The sequence below is a fragment of the Canis lupus genome, chromosome 31, assembly GCF_011100685.1.
Source record: "Canis lupus familiaris isolate Mischka breed German Shepherd chromosome 31, alternate assembly UU_Cfam_GSD_1.0, whole genome shotgun sequence".
Lineage (NCBI taxonomy): Eukaryota > Metazoa > Chordata > Mammalia > Carnivora > Canidae > Canis > Canis lupus.
Genome location: NC_049252.1, coordinates 10,411,507 through 10,429,954, shown reverse-complemented (window position 1 = coordinate 10,429,954; position 18,448 = coordinate 10,411,507). Strand labels below are relative to the sequence as shown.

The 18,448-nt window shown below is 39.5% G+C and overlaps 1 protein-coding gene across 17 annotated transcripts in view; it reads left to right on the top strand.

The window, feature by feature from the left end:
• ROBO2 (roundabout guidance receptor 2) overlaps nt 1-18,448 on the top strand; it is a 1,638,467-nt gene that overhangs the window by 1,048,731 nt on the left and 571,288 nt on the right. The window contains exon 1 of one of the 17 annotated variants that reach the window (XM_038581206.1): nt 5,558-6,401. The exons of 15 other annotated variants lie outside the window; for them this stretch is intronic. In XM_038581206.1, coding sequence (XP_038437134.1) covers nt 6,341-6,401 — 61 coding nt within the window. In that variant the 5' untranslated portion in view covers nt 5,558-6,340. Of the gene's footprint in view, nt 1-5,557; nt 6,402-18,448 lie in introns of those variants that run through there. One more of the 17 variants, XM_038581218.1, reaches the window with a different exon arrangement.

Sequence of the window (18,448 nt, the reverse complement as noted above, 5' to 3'; positions counted from 1 at the left end):
TGAAATAGTTTGGCAAAGAATCAAAGGGATTTTCTTTGGTTCATGATATTGTGATGTAAAAATAGCAAAAAGTGTATTACTTAACGTCATTGAAATTAGGCTATATAATAAAATAAGAACTCAAAAGCTTTAAATAGACGTTATAAAGTATGGAGCAAAAAAAGACTATGCACACATGCAAAACCTAGCCTGTCATGGTTAGAGGACACAGAGCTGCGCTTGTTGTTTGTGAGGTTGGCAACTTTGCTTATTCTATAAAAACACTTTTCCAATCTAGGTGAGAGGTTATCAGCTTTGCTACCAAAGAGCTAATTTTTAACTTTGGCAGAGGTTGAGGGTTCATAGATTACTAAAATGGAGGCAGGGGAGCAGGATGGGCAACTTTAGACTGGGGAGTACTGATATTATGAAGATACAATATTTTCAATGAACTCTGAGATGTTTCTCTGTGTTTTTAAAAATTCCAAATTTTAAGATGTACACACTTAGAGAAATTATACCTCGATATTACACATTACATTAATATTTTATTGATTTAAAAGCTATACTAAGTTTGAATGTATCACTCAACTTTTCAGTCAAGATAGAAAATGATTTTCCAAACTGATTTTAATTCTAAAGAAAGAAAAATATTCTTCTTGATCACAAGAGATGGTATTTGGGAGGAAATACTCTATTTTTATGAAAGATTGCTACACATTAGTTACCTTAAATTCCAGATTTTTAAAAATAGAATATTTTAATAATTACACATGCACCCAAAGTACTAATCATCAATAGATACATAGGTAGGCAGATTTACTATATATAAGAGTATTGATGAATCCTTGAAGGTGAATTGATTGAAATTAGATAGAACATACTTCAGAAAAATAAGTAATTTACTTTAGCTTCCTCAAATCACTTTAGAAACAAGGTGGAGGTAATAAAAAATGATATAAGAGGGAATGACTCCATCTCTGATCTGGGTTTTTAATACTCCGCTTATTTTGTCTAGAATCCTTTTGTAGATAATAACCCATACATTTCATCTAAATGTGGTATTTCTGTATAGCATGCTAAGACAATCATATAAAAAAATTGAAACTGAACAGATAACAAATGGTGATCTCTTGGCTTTAAGAAATTCTTCACTTTTGAAAACAAAAACTGATTACATATTTCCATATTTTTAGTGCATCAAGGACTGTCTTAAAGTTATCAATCAAAGCAATTTATTAAAGTGTTTCTATAATGTGGAAGGTATCACAAGTAATCCTGGGAAACACAGCCTAACACTCAGCCTAGGTTTTGTGGTCAGTTCTGGATTCAAAGGAGTACTGTGCCTTTTATTAACTTGGGTGAGACATCTAATCTTCGATATTCTCATCTGCACAATAGGAATAATATCACACACATAAAATAGGTTTTATAGGAATTAAACACTATGGTGAATTCTTAAGAAACTAGAAGAATCCCTGACACAGAGTAAGTGCTCACCACATGGTGGCAGATATTAAAATTATCATCCTGGATCAAACCTTTGATTTGCCTGTATATACTATCTTACAATTATAACAAGAGTATATTGGAAGAAGTGAAAAAAATGGATTGGCATTTTTCCATTTATACCACATTTTTGAAGAATCTGGCATGAAAAAGAAATATTTAATATTTTATATCCTATATTGTGCAGATTGCCTTCAGATGAGTATTTTACAGTTCTCCATGAATGGCAACTTAGAAGAACAATCACAAAGAAGGCCATTTGATCACCTTACCCAAATTAGGGTTAATTATAGTCTCTTACACACGGTTTTCTTTAGATGTATTAAAATATATGTTTATCTGGTAGGCACATTTTGAGTACATAATAATACCATTCCAAGTTTTACATAAAAGGAGCCTAGATTTCCATGCACATTTCTCGATTCAGCTGCTTTAGAGAAGAAAAAAAAAACAATTCGTATTTGGAAAGATATTGAAACCAAAGGCCACTTAATTTTCTGAATCTTAAACTCTGATTCAGTGGTGGTGGGACTTCACCATTTTAAGCCATTTCTAGCTTTTTGTCTTACTGAAAACCTTAAAAAAATGTTTTGAAGCTGAAGCACTGCTAAAATTGAATTTCTAACTTTTTTTTTGAAAAAATTTTTTTTTAAGATTTTATTTATTTATTCATGAGAGATACAGAGGGAGAGGCAGAGACACAGGCAGAAAGAGAGGCAGAGAGAGAGAAGCAGGCTCCATGCAGGGAGCCTGACGTAGGTCTCGATCCCAGGTTTCCAGGATCACACCCTGGGCCGAAGGCAGGCGCCAAACCGCTGAGCCACCCAGGCGTCCCTTGAAATTGTTTTGAAAAATTATTTCTGAATTTCCAACTTCTAGTAGAATGTTCAGGTTTTAAAGATTTTGCTTTAAGAAAATAATAGAGTAAGAAATCAATTTTTTACATAGACAGCGCTCACTAGAAGTGTGCTAAATTTAATTGAAATATACACATTTCTCTAATAGAGATCTTGTCAAATCTCCCAGAAGATGTCTTTGTTCCCCCTTGGACTTAACGTTGTTCATATTACATTTCTGTCTGCTGACTCTCACTGTTGCTGACAGTGTGAGAGTTTTGCTCATAATCTTAAACCACCACTTGGTATGAGATTTTTAAAAGAATATATTAGTTTTCCTAAGTCATGTTTAATGTCAAATGAGATACTGACAAGACATTCACTTAAAATATCACTTATGAACTTATCTTGGAGAAAAGCAGAAAACATGTACTTCAAATTTCCTTTGTTGTAGACAGTATTACAGAATGTAGGTGTTGTACAACAAAAGGTGGCACCAGACTGAAATCACTGGCCTTCTTCGCCGCTTTCAAACGATAAAGTGTTATGAATGCAAAATGATGAGGCTTGGCCCAAAAATGCCAAGTAAATATAATCAAAGCCATTTCCTTTGAATAATCCTTTTCTCCCCATGAGGTCATTTGTCATATTCTACAGAAGGACAACTTTCTGCAACCTATGAGGCCACACTTTTCTGCCTTAGAGGATGATAGTAAATCGTAGGTCATTCTCCAACCTATCCCCCCTTCTTCCCACACACATTCTTTCTGCCTCTGAGTGATTTTAGAGATCACTTAAGGAAAAGCATCTATTGAAGGTGAGTCTATCAACTATAACATGGAATCCATCTTTTGTCCTATAAGTTAACAGCCATGAGAAAACTCCTCCAGGTGAAATATCCTAGTACGTTCCTTTCTGAGATCTACGTTAAAGTTTAAGTATTTAAAATCTGCATCATTTTAATTTCTGAATTATTTTATTAGGGAGACTCTATTGTCAGAGTATTTGTAATTTGATCGAGATAGAGACTGTGCGTGGGAGAGGTGTACATTATTTAGAGGAATGAGGTAGACTTTATAATCCGTTACTTTCATTTCAATCTTGGTCCAAACGTCTAAAATACACGTTTAAAGAATTATCAGTTATTTTTCGGTATTACAGAAAGAGAAGAGAGATGTCATTCCAATGAATTTTGGGGTTTTCCCTAGAGCACAGGATTACTTGAGATTTGGCTCTTTGGGGAAAAACAAAACAAAACCAAAAAACATGTGAACATGTTCAGCCTTTCTTTCATAGGGTGGTAAAACGAGAACGCAGAATCATTACTGTGAGGATACCTTTAGCACATTAATGCACTTTTTAAACTTTACAACTACATGGTGTATATCAAAAGTTGCTGAAATTACTCTTAATGCTTCACAAGGAAAGTGGTTTGTTTCATTCTTTTGCAAAATTATCTCATCACCATAATTTTCAAGTGTGCTGAGATGCCCTAGGAACTCTCCTAATTGCTTAAGCGTCCCTGACCTTTTTCTTTTTCTTTTTTCTTGAAACACACAACATCACGTCCACAATGGGCAAGGGAGAGCCAAATTAAGTGACACCAAAACGCATCCACCAAACAAAAGGCTCCTCCGCAGCCGCCTCCACCGGAGGGCCTCCTTCCTGATACTTTCCAGTAGGGGGAGCTAAAGTCTCACAATCGAGCCGTCAGCAGGGCTCGGGGACCTGCGTGAGTCCCCAGATCCCGCCTCCTGATCCCCGGCACAAGCCGCGGACGGCCCCCGGCGAGCCCGTGGTCACACGTGGGCCCGGCCGCCCCGGGGCACCGCCGTCCCCGGCATCCCTTTGATCTCACGTGGCTTCCCATAATCATGCCCCGTCCCGACGGCGTTCACTTGGTGGTTTTTGCCTTAGTTTCCAGGGTTTGTCATCTTCGGGCTGGAATTCGGCTCTTTTGGAGCTTCTTTTAGCTCAGTGGCTTTTCAGCTTTCCTCCATCCTGTGTTTTCCGAATTTCCTTTCAGACGTGCTGGTGTGTGTGTGGGGCGGGGGGGGGGGGGGTAAGAGCTTCGGGCACACTCCTCGGCCCCGTCCCTGACCCCGCGCCCGACCCGGGCATCTCGCGCCCAACTCCTCGCGTCCCACGATGCGGCGTCAAGCTCCTCTTCGAGGGGTCAGAAGGCAACGGAGTAGCCTAAGCGGGGACGGGGACGGGGACGGGGACGGGGACGGGGACGCCCCACCCCCCGCCCCGGGTTCCTCAGGGGCCGTACATCTTGCCAAACGGAGCGGGCAGAGGCCAGAGGTCTCGCACCCACCCCCACCCATCGCCACCCGTCTTAACGCGGCGGGCAGCACCCACACGGCCCTTCCGCCCCGGAGGGTGGGCATGTGTTGCCTCCTTCCGTCGCCCCCTCCCGCCCAGCTTCTCATTCGGCTCAAAGGTGACGGGTGCGTGTTTGTGCGACTCCAGGGGGAACGAGGCTGCGCCCGGGGCTCCGGCCGCTGTTTCTCCGGAAGGCGCGCGTGCATCCCGGCGGCCGGGGGGCGGGGCGGGCGAGCGGGAGGGCCCGGAGCTCACTGGCCGGGGACGTTACCTGCCCGGGGACGGGGCGCCGCGAGCAGCGGAGACCAGAGCCCTCCACGCCCTCCACGTGGGCTCCGTTCCGTCCGCCCAGGAGCCCCGGCTCCCCGCTCCCCGCTCCCCGCCCCCCGGCCGGCTGGCGCCCCTGCACGTGCGGGGGGCGGGCTCCGGAGGTGGGGAGCTCGGCGCACCCGTCCTCACCCCGCCCCTCCGCGGGCCGCTCGGAGCAGCTCGCCGCTCGCAGCTCGCGTTCCTCCCCGCCCCGCCCGCCTCCTCGCCTTCCCTCCTCCGAGTCCGGCCACGCTCGGCAGCCGCAGGAGGCGGCGGGCGCTCGGCGGCGGCGGCGCGGGGCTGGGGCGCGGGGACGGCGGCTGCGACCCCCCGCGGGCGGCCGGACTGCGCCGCGCGCTCGCTCCCGGCGCGCTCCCCGGCCCGGGGCTCCCTCGCCGGCCCCGCGGGCGTCCGCAGCGGCGGGGGGCGCGGCGCTCGGAGGCGGGAGGCGGGAGGCGGGAGGCGGGAGGCGGGAGGCGGGAGGCGGGCCGCGGGGGGTGGGGGCGCCGCCTCGGCCCTGCCCCGCGCGCGCTCCCTCCCTCCCTCCTCCCCCCCGCGCTCCCTCCCTCCCTCGCTCGCTCGCTCGCAGCCCCGCCGAGTCGGAGTTCGGAGTCTCCGCCCGAGCCGTCCTGATTCCTCTTTGCCTCTTTCGGAGCCGCGAGTGGCGGAGGGAGGCCACGGGGCTGCAGCGGAGAGGCCCGCCAGGTCGGCCGCCTGCAAAGTGTGGCTCCGACACCTCCTTACTATGGAAGTTAAGTGAAAAAAAAACCAACCAAACTAACTAAAACCAACAAAACCAACCAACCAAAAAAAAAACAAAAAACAAAAAACAAAAACAAAAACAAACAAACAAACAAAAAAAACAAAAAACAAACAAAAAACCAACTCTGGACGTGGAGCTGCACCGAGGAGAGACCGGGCAAGGAGGAGCCGTGGGCAGCCCCATGCCTTCTCGGCCGCGCGCTGGCAACTTTGCGGAACACTTTCTAGGAATTAGGTCTTTGGCCTCCCCCTTCGCCTTCCTGACTCCTGAAGAAAGAACTTGGCTTTGGATGGCAATGGAGCCCGAGGAGAGGGGGTTAGACGCACTCGAATAATCCCTCCGGCTGGGCTGAATTGGTGGGAATTTGGGAAGCCAGAGGGTGGAAATACAGCAGCCTTTGGAGTGCCCTCTGGTAATTTGGATGGATCCAAACGTGCCCCACTCAAGACCTCTCCACTAACCCCTTCTGACCGTGCGGCGACTTGCTCTTCTGGACTTTAATTAGCATCTAGGAAAGTCTAAACTTTGGACCTACCTCTTTTTTTGATACTTATTTTTGTACTTTTGCTCTGGGATTGGTTTCTTAAACACTCTGGATCCTTTTTAATATGTCAAAATGAGTCGGCTGATGTTTACACAACTACTGCTCTGTGGATTGTTATATGTTCCGGTTGATGGTAAGTTAAAGATACTTTTATTCTTCCCCCTCCGCCCCCCCCCCCTAAAAAAAAACCCCCATTTCTTTCTGAGTGTGTTGTGGGCTATACATAAAATGACATTATGTCTGTTAGCCCCTTTTGAGCAGAAACAGGGGCTTTTGGGGGACCGAGATTTTAAGTCTTTGTTTCTAAACTGCTGCCGGTGGAATGTGTTTGTAGTCACCTATTGTTGTGATTGTTGTGATTTTCTTAATTAATTGAGGAGTTGGGTAATAAATAATGGGCTCCCCGTCTTGTTAGAAAAAGGGATATTAAAGCAGATCTCTTGAATACTCTTGTGCCTACTCCCTTTTGCTGTGTGTTCTTGTATCTGAACTTTGGCTTAGGAATTCAATTGAAGGAAAATAGTAATAGACACTTCAGGGAAGGTTCAGTGGCTTAGGAATTGGAGACAGGGTATCTCAGGGATCAATGGGTATCACTTGTGTGCGGCTGAGTGCTCTTCTAGTGTGAAATCAGAATCAAGAATTTAGATCAGAGGGAGAAAACTGTCAAAAGTGAGACTGGGCGAGGCTCCAGGAAGGGGGAAGCATAAGCTCTGGGCTGGCCGGGGGCACAGAGAACGCCGAGCCCAGTCCCCAGTGGCAGACACAATGGGGATCTGAAACAGGTGCCGTAGGTGTCTCCCTCTAGGTTGAGTCAGTCTGTCAGGCAGACGGCATTCTGCCTGTGATTCTCCTGTCTTTTGTTCAGATGTGGTTTCCTGGGATATTTTCACAGGATGTCAGTTTCTTGTGAGAGGATGGCAAAATCTTTTATGTAGCTCTTTTGAATGATGAGTGGAAAGTAGTCATTAACGTGCTTTTTTGTTCATAAGAGAAAAGTCGAAAGAACGCTTGGTATTAACCTTCCGGGAGCCTTAATTTTCTGATCAATGGAAAGAATTTGTATAAGGAGAAGCCCGGAGCATGTTTGTTTGTTTGTTTGTCTTCCTGAAAATGTGGATTGTAGTGCTTCAGATTCGTAACTATTGTACTTGTAAAGAATCTGTGTATTGGTCCAAATATTTGAGCCACCACGGGAGCTTGTTGCTACATAAACTTTCCTCCAGCATTTGCATCGTGGACGAATTCATTATTTGGGACACTGCCTATTTTTGCCCGCCTGTAGGAGCTAACTTTGTTCCTGGCAGCTGCTGCTGCACAGAACCCAATGCATCGGACTCAAAACAGGAAGGCTTTCTATAAACATGGGCAGTCCAGATGAGTTTACCTACTGTCAAGTGGCTGTTTTCAATCTTGGACTACATGAGTACCTTTGCCCCCAGCGGTAGTAGGCAAGGCATTCGCGCGGCCACGCTGCTTTTCCTTCTTCCCTTCTAAGTAGTAGATGTTTAGGAATTAAGCATCGTGAATCACACCGTGACAGTGTCTATAGTCATCCCTAATCATTCACCACGCATTTTCTTCTTCAATACATTTACCTTTACAGCACATATACATTGCCCTAACCAAGAGGCTTACATATTAGTCCCAAGTGTGTTTGATTGTCATGACAAGAAGACTTTGATATGACTTTTTGGATAATATGTCCTCATAAAGCATGGATTTATCTATTTCAATACCAGGAATGCATGTATAAACTATATATTAGGTGACAGAATTACAGAATTATCAGCAAGTTGTTTCCTTCCTTCCTTCCTTCCTTCCTTCCTTCCTTCCTTCCTTCCTTCCTTCCTTCCTTCCCTTCCTTCCTTCCCTCCCTCCCTCCCTTCCTTCTTCTTTCTTTTTTGAATTAGTGTGTAGCTAAGAGGAATACAATTAAATTGCTCAGTGGAAGTGACAGAGGGAATCAGAAGAGCTTGGTGTTACAGAATGTAATTAATGTACCAGAGTGTTTGGAGATATACGAAACAAATGCAATTAACCAGCTTGCTGGAACAGCGTAGCAAGACATCATCTCTCTCCTTCCTTCCTTCCCTCTCTCCTCCTAGCCTGCCTCCCTCTCTTCGTACCTCTCTCCCTTCTTTTCTTCCTTCTCCCCCTACCTCACCTCTTGTGCTCCAGAGACACACCTAGGACCTTTGTTCTGATTTAGTATTATAGGATAAAGGGGAAGTTTATGTCTGGACTGTAATTGTGCAGTAAAATTCATGGTAACGTAGTGAAAAATACCCAAGGTTGAAAAGTTGAAAAGGTAATGGTGAATTTGTGTGTGTGTGTGTGTGTGTGCGTGTGTGTGTGTGTGTGTGAGAAACTAGTTTTTGTATTCAGCGTCTGCTACTTTTAAAGAAAATTAAGCTGTGGACACTTGCTGAATGAGTACATAAAGCATATATCTGACATTGGATTGCCTTTGGTTTACTCCAGAATGATGACAGCCTCTCCATGGGGATTGTTGAAAATTTGGGATGTAGACAACACTGCCCTCTAGGCTATTCCAACACACTGGGACTGAGCGTTCACATCTATAATGAGGGGGCTGGTTTGTAGGATCTCTAAGGCTATTTCTCTTCCAGGATTCTGTGATTTCTGTTTACTTATTATCCTTCTTAGAAGTGTGTGCTTATTCTCCCCATGAATTTCAAATTTAGAGAAGCTTGTACCATTTCAAAGATATACTGACTATCCTTGTGCTAGACACAGAAATTAATTTTATTCAGTGACAAATGATACATAGATTTGCATTGAAATTTGCTTGGTGGGTTATTTATATGTGCATTTTTATAGTATATGAAAAATGGTGGAGTTTTGCCTTCTCATAGAAGATATCTGCTAATACTGTTTATGATTTTTTTTTGGTACCTTGTGTCTGTAGGAATCCATAGAGAATAAACATTAAGTTAGTTGAGAACTAGGGACAAACTTTTCTATTTTGGATGTAAATAAAGATTTTCTCATTTGATACAGATTAATGAACCACATACATATTTATCATTACTGTTCCATAGGAGAATATGTATTAAGTTTAGCTTTTGTTCTCCAGATTTTCTTTATTTTTAAACAAGACTATGGTTTTATAGTCATTTATAGGGAACTAAACATCAGTTACTACAACGCTTTTTAATTGCATCTATTTCCTGTGCGTTGTGTCAATTCATTAATTATACAACAATTGTGAAGAGATGTTTTTAAAATGACAATAATGCTCTTATCTTCAATTTGTAAGTATTCTCTTTTTTTTAAAAAAGATTTTATTTATTTGTTCATGAGAGACACAGAGAGAGAGAGAGAGGCAGAGACACAGGCAGAAGGAGAAGCAGGCTCCATGCAAGGAGCCCGATGTGGGACTCGATCCCGGGACTCCAGGATCACGCCCTGGGCCGAAGGCAGGCACTAAACTTCTGAGCCACCCAGGGATCCCTATTTTTAATTCTTCTTAAATGAAAATGGCACACATGATATTTGGGGAGATAAAGATAATGTGTGTACATAGTGTAGACATATAATCTCATACAGGTTTATACATTTTACTAAAGTGACTTTTAGTAATGGGCTCATTATCAGAGCCATATATAGTCTATTTCAGAACTTAAACTGCATAAAAGTACCCTGAAATTTGTTCTTGCAACTATGTAGTGATATCACTTTGTATTGGCTTTGTTTGAATAACCTTTGACTCTAGGCAACATGTGGACTGTAAACCAAAAGATTTCTTAGAGCATAAAAAGAAAGAGTATCTTAAAGTGGAAAAAAATGTTATGATTATACAAATAATAATAATAATAATAATAATAATAATAATAATAATAATTCTGGTCATCTCATTCCTGAGCAGTTTGTATAAAATAGCATCTTTGATAATAAAAATATTGATATGTAAGCAGATTGCATATACTGGGATACATATATAGTAATGAAGGGAACTTAGATATGTGAGATGGTGTGTCTAGTGATATCTGCTGCAGTAGTTCCTGCAATCTGTAAAGATGCATATACTTCTTATGTGCAATTTTTTTGAGTTTTAGAAAAAAAAAAGATTTTCCTTTTACTTATTTCTCCTCCTACTCTTTTTTCCTTCTCCTACTCCTCCTCTTCCTTTCCTCCTCCTCTTCCTCTTCTTCCTCTTCCTCTCTTTCATTTCTTTCTTCTTTTCCTCCTCCTTTTTTTGGACCTGGTGGAAAGAATTAGAGAAACAAACATTTGAAGAGTGAAGAAAATATGTTTCTTGAATAACAATTTAGAAAATCTGCCTTTAAAGGAGATATGTTAAAAAAATAAAAAATAAATAAAGGAGATATGTTAATAATGTTACCTTTGGTTATATCCAATTTGGGTCTTGGCTGTCATTTTTCTTTTATAATACTATATAGGTTTATGCAAACTTATTTTGCATAGATCCTATCTTTTTTTCCAGCTAGGCAAACAGAAGTTTACTGACCTGGGTTCAAACAGACAATGAACATTTACAGAGTGCTATTTTATAGATAAAGAAAAATATTGTTAGCTTTTTATAGTGTCTCCAGGTATAGACTTGTCAACCTAAGTAAATACATTGGTATTTATATTGATTTTCTTTTTTTAATTATTGAATAAAGCATGGATGAATAATTACATAAAATATTTTAAGAGGGAATTCCCATCAACTCTTGCAATGTATTAAGTATATGTTATACCATCCCAGAGATTTAATATAGCATCTAAAGTATAGTATACTTACCCAAAATACCTATTTCTAACTCAAAACTCTTTTGGGATAACCTACCTCAATTCTTAGCGTTTTCTCTTCCGTTTGCATCTCATCCTTAAGAATTCTTATCTAGTCACAAGGGTTTTAAGTCTGTCTCAGTGCTGATACTTCTTATATTGCTGTAATCATTTTGTAGGAGAATATAGGTACCGTGAGGATATACCTCGGCTCTTCTATATATTGTTGTATCTCCAGTGCCTTGGACAGTGTTTGACATATCCAGCTTACTACTTGACATTTGCTTGATATCTACTAAGAATATATCAAACTTGGATGGTAACTGAACATACTATGGTGATCATTTTGCAATGTATACAGATTTCAGATCATTTTATTGTATACCTAAAACTAAAATAATGTGTCAGTTATATCTCAATTTTTTAAAAAAGGAAAAAAATACTAAACTCAAGCTGAGGATAGAATCTTCTTCTTTTTCTAGTAATTTCCAGCTCAGTAAATGTCATCACTATTCAAAGAACTTTCCATGACCCAAAACTAGAAATCATTCTTGCCTTATTCTCATTGTCCATATCCAATTTGTTAGTAAATTCTTTGAAATATGTTCTGGTATCAACGATTTTATGTGTGCGTTTGTGATTTCCCCCCAATATTTTATTTTAAGCGTTTCCAAACATATAGCAAAGCTGAAAGAATTATACAGTAAACTCAGATATCTTTTCTTAGAATCTAGCATTATTTTACTATACTTGGTTACCACACATCTATCCATTTATCAGTTCTTCTAAGCATCCATTACATTGTTTTTTTAATAAAGGTTTTATTTTAATTCCAGTTAGTTAACACAATCTTATATTAGTTTCAGGTGTACAAAATAGTAATTCAACACTTGCATACATCACCCTGTGCTCATCACAAGTGCAATTCTTAACCCCCATCACCTACTTAATCCATCCCCCTCCCCATCCATTGTATTATTTTGATGCATTTGCAAATAATTAGATACTAAGTATTTCTTACTAATTTAATTTAATTTAATTTAATTTAATTTAGAAGGCTATTTGGCATGTAAGCATACTTGAAAAGATAGTTTGTAATAAATGTGTTTCAGTGGCTCTGTTAGCAAAATGCAGAAACATGAGAGAACCATGGAGAATTTTCTCCCAACAATGGATAGGTAGAAATGTTTATTTGTTGTCTCATTCTTTTTTTTTTTTTAATTTTTATTTATTTATGATAGTCACAGAGAGAGAGAGAGAGGCAGAGACACAGGCAGAGGGAGAAGCAGGCTCCATGCACTGGGAGCCCGACGTGGGATTCGATCCCGGGTCTCCAGGATCGCGCCCTGGGCCAAAGGCAGGCGCCAAACTGCTGCGCCACCCAAGGATCCCTGTCTCATTCTTCCACTGAGCTCCTAGGGCAGAGACTTAGCTTTGTCTGTCATATTTAATAGTGTTGTTCCTCCAATGTCTAGAGCACTGGATGACACATAGTAGATATTCAAATATTTTTGCATAAATGAAAATGTGTTTATGGAGTGCTTTTGAGATGTTTATTTTCATGGCCTCCTCAACACATGAAACATTCACCATGTGAACAAGGTTTATTTATTTTGGGGTCTGTGTATGGGCACCTTTGTATGTGTATCTAGTGAGAGACAGAGTTCTCAAACATGCATATTTTGATACAAATGACATCTTGATTTCTGGTGACTTAATATTCTGATTTTCACCTAGCAGAAGATATAGAATTGACCATTTGTTTTGATAGGCTTTTTTCCCATTAAACCAAGAATATTTTCTGTAGTGGTGGTTTTCATGGTCACTCACCCCCAAACTCCACACTAACACTGCTGTGTTTTTAGCACTTTGTTGAATGATATGTGTATAAATAGGGAACTCCTTTAAATGATTCCGATGTGCCTCAATAGGAGCATACACATTCCCTTTCCACTAAGGAAAATTGACTTAAATGATGGTATCTGGCTTAAAATTGAGATTTCTCTGTACATTTAGGGCAGCTTTCCATGTATGCATTAGCAACAGAAAAGTGAATTTTAGAGATAGAATTAAGTGGATTACTTCTAATGTTATTATCCAAATATATGGCTCATTAACAACTGAAAAAGAAGAGGGAGATTAAAAGTAATATCCCTAGTAGTGGGCATTGGCCTACCCTATATGCTGTTGTAAACATTATATCCAGGGCCCTGTTTATCATCATTGACATTAAACTGAAGTATAGTCAGGAATTAGGCAGGCTGGACCCTCTTTAGAGACCTAGTTTTGATTTTAAGAAAAAAGTTCAAAGGAGTCTTAATTGGAAAATTTATTTTTCTAAAAAACTGAGCTAGGGGCCAACATAGACATCTGTAAATTTTGTTAATTAAACGGTTTTTTTTTTCTCTCCCAACAAGTTTATTGAAATGTAATACATATACCATACATTTCATCTGTATAAAGTATACTACTCAGTGGTTTTTAGCATATTCACAGAATTGTGCAACCATCATTGCAATATAATTTTAGGACTTTTTTTATTATCCAAAAAAAACCCCGGTGTCTTATCCTCATCTACTACCCCTCTGCCAGCCCTAGGAAGCCACTAGTCTGTTTTCTGTCTCTGTAGATCTATTTTGGACATTTTATGGAATAGGATTATATACTATATTGTCTTTTGTGACTGTTTTCTTTCCCCTAGTCTAATGTTTTCAGGGCTCATCCATGTTGTAGCCCATATCAATACTTCATTACTTTTTATTGCAGAGTAGTATTCCCCATCATTTATCTTTTTTTTAATTTATTTATTTATTCATGAGAGACACAGAGAGAGAGGCAGAGACACACAGGCAGAAGGAGAAGCAGGCTCCACGCAGGAAGCCTGATGTGGGACTCGATCCCGGAACTCCAGGATCACGCCCTGAGCTGAAGGCAGAGGCCCAACCGCTGAGCCATCCAGGTGTCCCTCTATCATTTATCCTTTGAATCAATCAGTTCATGGACATTTGAGTTGTTTCTGCTTTGGGGCTATTCTAGATATTATTGCTGTGAACATGTGTATACTAATCTTTATGTGCACCTATATTTTTCTTTCCTTTTGGTGTATACCTGGAGTGGAGTTGATGGCTCATCTTAGCTCCCATGTTTACCCTTTTGAGGAACTGTAAGACTGTTTTCCAAAGCAACTGTACAGTTTTACATTCCTAGTGGCAATATATGAGGTGACTATATTCTTTTAATTCACCTTGGAAAGAAAATATTGGGTGACCTTTATGAGTTTGATGTGATGTTTTATAGCGAGACAGTTTTATATTATAATAATATATCTTAAATTTCCATCTATACTACTTTCTTATCCCTTCAGTGATTGTCTTCTAAGTCTTCTCCAATCACCCTGTAAAAGTCTTACAAATGAAATTCACTTAAATTGAACTTTTCACTTTCAGCAGAGACTTCAATAATACTAAATATAAATTATGGAATGATAGCACCTCAGAGCTAGAAGTTTTCGCAGTTAGGCAGCACAACTCTGTCTTTGGTTGGATACATGGAGAACTGAAGCTCAGAGATTTTATGTGCTTTGTCACAGATCCCTTTGCTACTTAATGGTAGAGCTGTAGCTAGGGTCCAGCAATGTTTATTTCTATACCATGCTTCTCTTGAGAGACCGTTTTGAACTTCTCAGCCCTGGAACTCTTTGCTAGGAGTTCCAGACTTGTTACTGCAATGACCAGCTGTTTTCTGAACATATCAATGGGAGACATAGCTTGAGATACATTGAGAGTATCTATTTGATTTAGCACAGGCTTATTGAGCATCCATTTATAAGCAAGTGGCATGCTGTGGGCTCTGTGAGGAACATAATGACCTGTTAAATAATTTCCACTTTCAACAAGATCACCCTATACAAGAGAAGATACAATGTGTTTGAGTCACTAAAGCAAAAGTAGTGTCTGATTAGTGGTTGAAGGTATATACAACATAGTGTGGGAACTCAGAGAAGGAATAGATGATTTCCAGCTGGTGCAATCTGAGGGAAGTCGAGATCAAAGAGGTCACTTAGAGGAAGAGTAGGGTTTTAATAGAAAGTTTGGAAATGGCATTAAAGCAAAAGAAATAATAGGAAGAATGGCACAGGGATGACAAAGGTGTGCTAGGGAAAAGGCAAGAAATCTAGTTGAATTGTAACATAGTTTGTCCATAAGGCACAAAGTGTAAGATGATTATTGTAAGAGAGTCAGTCAACAAACAGTACAGAGTTTGAATAAATATTTTAAACTTTTTATGCCTTTTATCTGTAAAAATGCATGGTGATTATATGTGTCTCATAACAGTTGATATGAAGAGTGAATGTGTGCGTGTATGTGTATATATGAACTGTGTGTGTATATATATATATGGAAACATGTTTATGTATGTATATATGTTATATATAGAAATGATATGTAAAATGTTCTAAAGAGTGCTTGGTGCTTAATGAGCACCATTTAAGTGTAGTTTATTATTATTTTTGTTATATCATTATTTCCTTTCCAGTATTGACTGCAAGTAATTTTAAGAGGAGTTTGGCTATCAAGCTAATGAAGCATATCAAGCTATGTTTGAGAAGCATTTCATGATAATTTTCACATAATCTTTCAAGCATGGGTCTTCAGGTGACTGATTAAGAACTTTGTTGCATCTTAAGGGGAATAATCCATGGCCACACCTATGCAATTGTGACAAAGGTGCTGTGACAGGTGTGTTTCCATTGCATCATATGCTGATTACAGAACAAATGGAATTCCCAAGTGAGTGGCATTATGAATGAAAGGAATAAACAAGAGAGGACTACTACAAATAGCAATTTGTTAACAAATAGACCATGCTTTTATAACCTGCCTTTTGGTTCATAAGGACTGATTTTCATATTATCCAGAATATTTTTTTCCTGGTGCTTTTGATATAGAGTACCATGAGGATCAATAGTATAAGACAAACTTTGTTCTAAATAAACACTCCTAGTACAGAAAATACTTTTTAAAATCAGCATTCATTCTGCTCTTATATTTTTTTCTTGTCCATTTACTTTTCTTTCATTTAGGATAGACATTGATTCTAATGATTTTGATGATTATCCATTAATTAATCCATTATCTGTGTTTATCAGAAGGGATAACCTGAGTACAACAATATTACTATTGTGGAACCACACACCTTGGGTGGCCAGAAGCTCTAGACTATAGCTTTTGCTCTACTACTAATTAATTGTATGACTTTAGATCCTTACTTTAAAAAAAGATGAGATCTGACTGTATAATAATTTCCAGCATCTGCTTAGCCTTAAATTCTATTATTGTAAGTAATTTAGTTTAATATATTATCATTTATGATTATATTTGAGTACAATTGGAGGAGAAAATTTAGCCTGGAAAAAAATTATCCAAAACCATATACATCCGTCTTTGAAAATAATCAGTTTATTGTCTAATCCACATAGGGTATAACCCCATATTTTGGTGTGGGCTTAATGATGTGAATATGAATGATAGGCAAAATTCACTAGTCTTGTGATTTACATCCACATAATGACAATGGAACTCATGGTTTCTTTATGAATAAATTGAATTTAAAAAATAATAATATTGAGAAAACAATAGTCTTAAACCAATGTACTTAGTTTATGGGCACTGTAACTGGAACCATATGAAACCCAGCAGTTTCAGCTCAGGAAACAAAGTTAATAGCCACTTTTTAATTTCCATTGTAAGGATTGATGTGGGATCTTTTTTCCTAGTTTTTGTTTCCAAGCCTTTTTAGAAATGAGCTAGAAAACATGGAATATAACTCAACTATGCTATTGCATCTCTTTTCAAGTTTAAACAAGGCACCTCCAGTTGAAACTATTCTTTTTTAAAAAAAAATGTCTAAAACCTATGCAACAGTTACAATTAAAATGTTCATAAGAATGATAAAAAAAGGGAGAACTTCTGATTTTAAAAAAATTAAATGAAGAAGCTTTCTTTATAAGAAAAGGCTATAAATTTTATAAATCAAGGTTATGGACACACTTAAAAGTTTTGTAATGTGTATTTCCAAATACTAGCAAGTAGTAAAATATAAACTAAATCATTTAGGTATATCTGATAGTTTTTAGGGTTACATTAAATTAAGGGAAATTCAGTGGAACCTGGCAATAGGCATTCTAAGATGTGTTTATATATTTAAAGTGAACTCTAATGTACTGTCAAATAACAGAGTAGCTATTGGCAACCAAGTTCAGTGTTGATCTTTTAAACTAGGGAAGGCTTTTCATCTTCCCCTCCTTAAATTCGCAAGAGCTTGTCCATTCTAAAATAGCTTCGAATGTCAACAACAAAGCAAGAAGCCATCACCCAAATGCCAATTACGTGAACCCCTCTTCACATGGATCATCGATTGGGAGAGAAACTGAGTAAGAAGGATGTAACCTTTGAAGAAGAAAATGCCAGGTAACTGAGCACAATACCTTAGCACTTTTTTCTTCCTGCAAAATGGACCATGAAGAGTTAGAACATGAATTTGATGGTCTCAGAACTACTTTTTTTCACTGCAGTGATAATCTCAAGAGTTAAAAGCTAATGGTGAAAAAGTATTTCCATGGTACCTGAGCCCTGGTCTCACAGATCTTTGGCAATCATTCCGTTGATTTTTCAGCTTCCTTTTCTCCTCACAAATGCTATTTAATAATTTCACCAGAAAAGAAGTGCTAACAGATTTAACTGGAAAGTTCCTTGCTCACCATCCTGAAAACATGTAGGTGATTTTGTAGCTAAGTATGTTTTTAAGTGTTTCAATCCGCCTTTGTGATTTGAAAGCCTGGATAATGTCGACTTGTAATACCAAATGAAAGAAAAAAAAGAATGAGAAAAGAATGTACAACATGTGGGTACGGATTTTGGGCAAAGATCCCTCTTATCCCCCTGCCCCATACACACATGGCTGTAAGATATGAATAAACTTGGGTTGTTTGATGCCTGCCCTCTACTCACAATCCAACAGATAACTTTTATGTTAAGAAGAACATTTTCCAGGCTAGAAATTATTATTATTCTTTTCAGTTAAACTGTAACACCTGTGATGTTCATCAGTTGGATGTTATGAAACTCTCTGCAGACTTTTGAGGCTCCCAATAAATGTGTCTCATTGTGTTAAGCTTAAATTCCAAGTTTTTTCAGCTTTTCTTTTCAGAAAGTGGTTTTTATCTTCCTAAGCAGTCGCTGAAGATGGCATGAACATAGGGTGCTATAGGAGTTTACACACAATCTTTTCATTAGAACTACTCCAGGAGGTGCAAGCATGTACCTGGGAGGGGCAGTCTCTGTGAAGGATAGGAGACTGGGGTCGGGAGGGGGAGATGTTGGAAAAGTGAAAACTGAACATTTGAATGAAATGAATTGG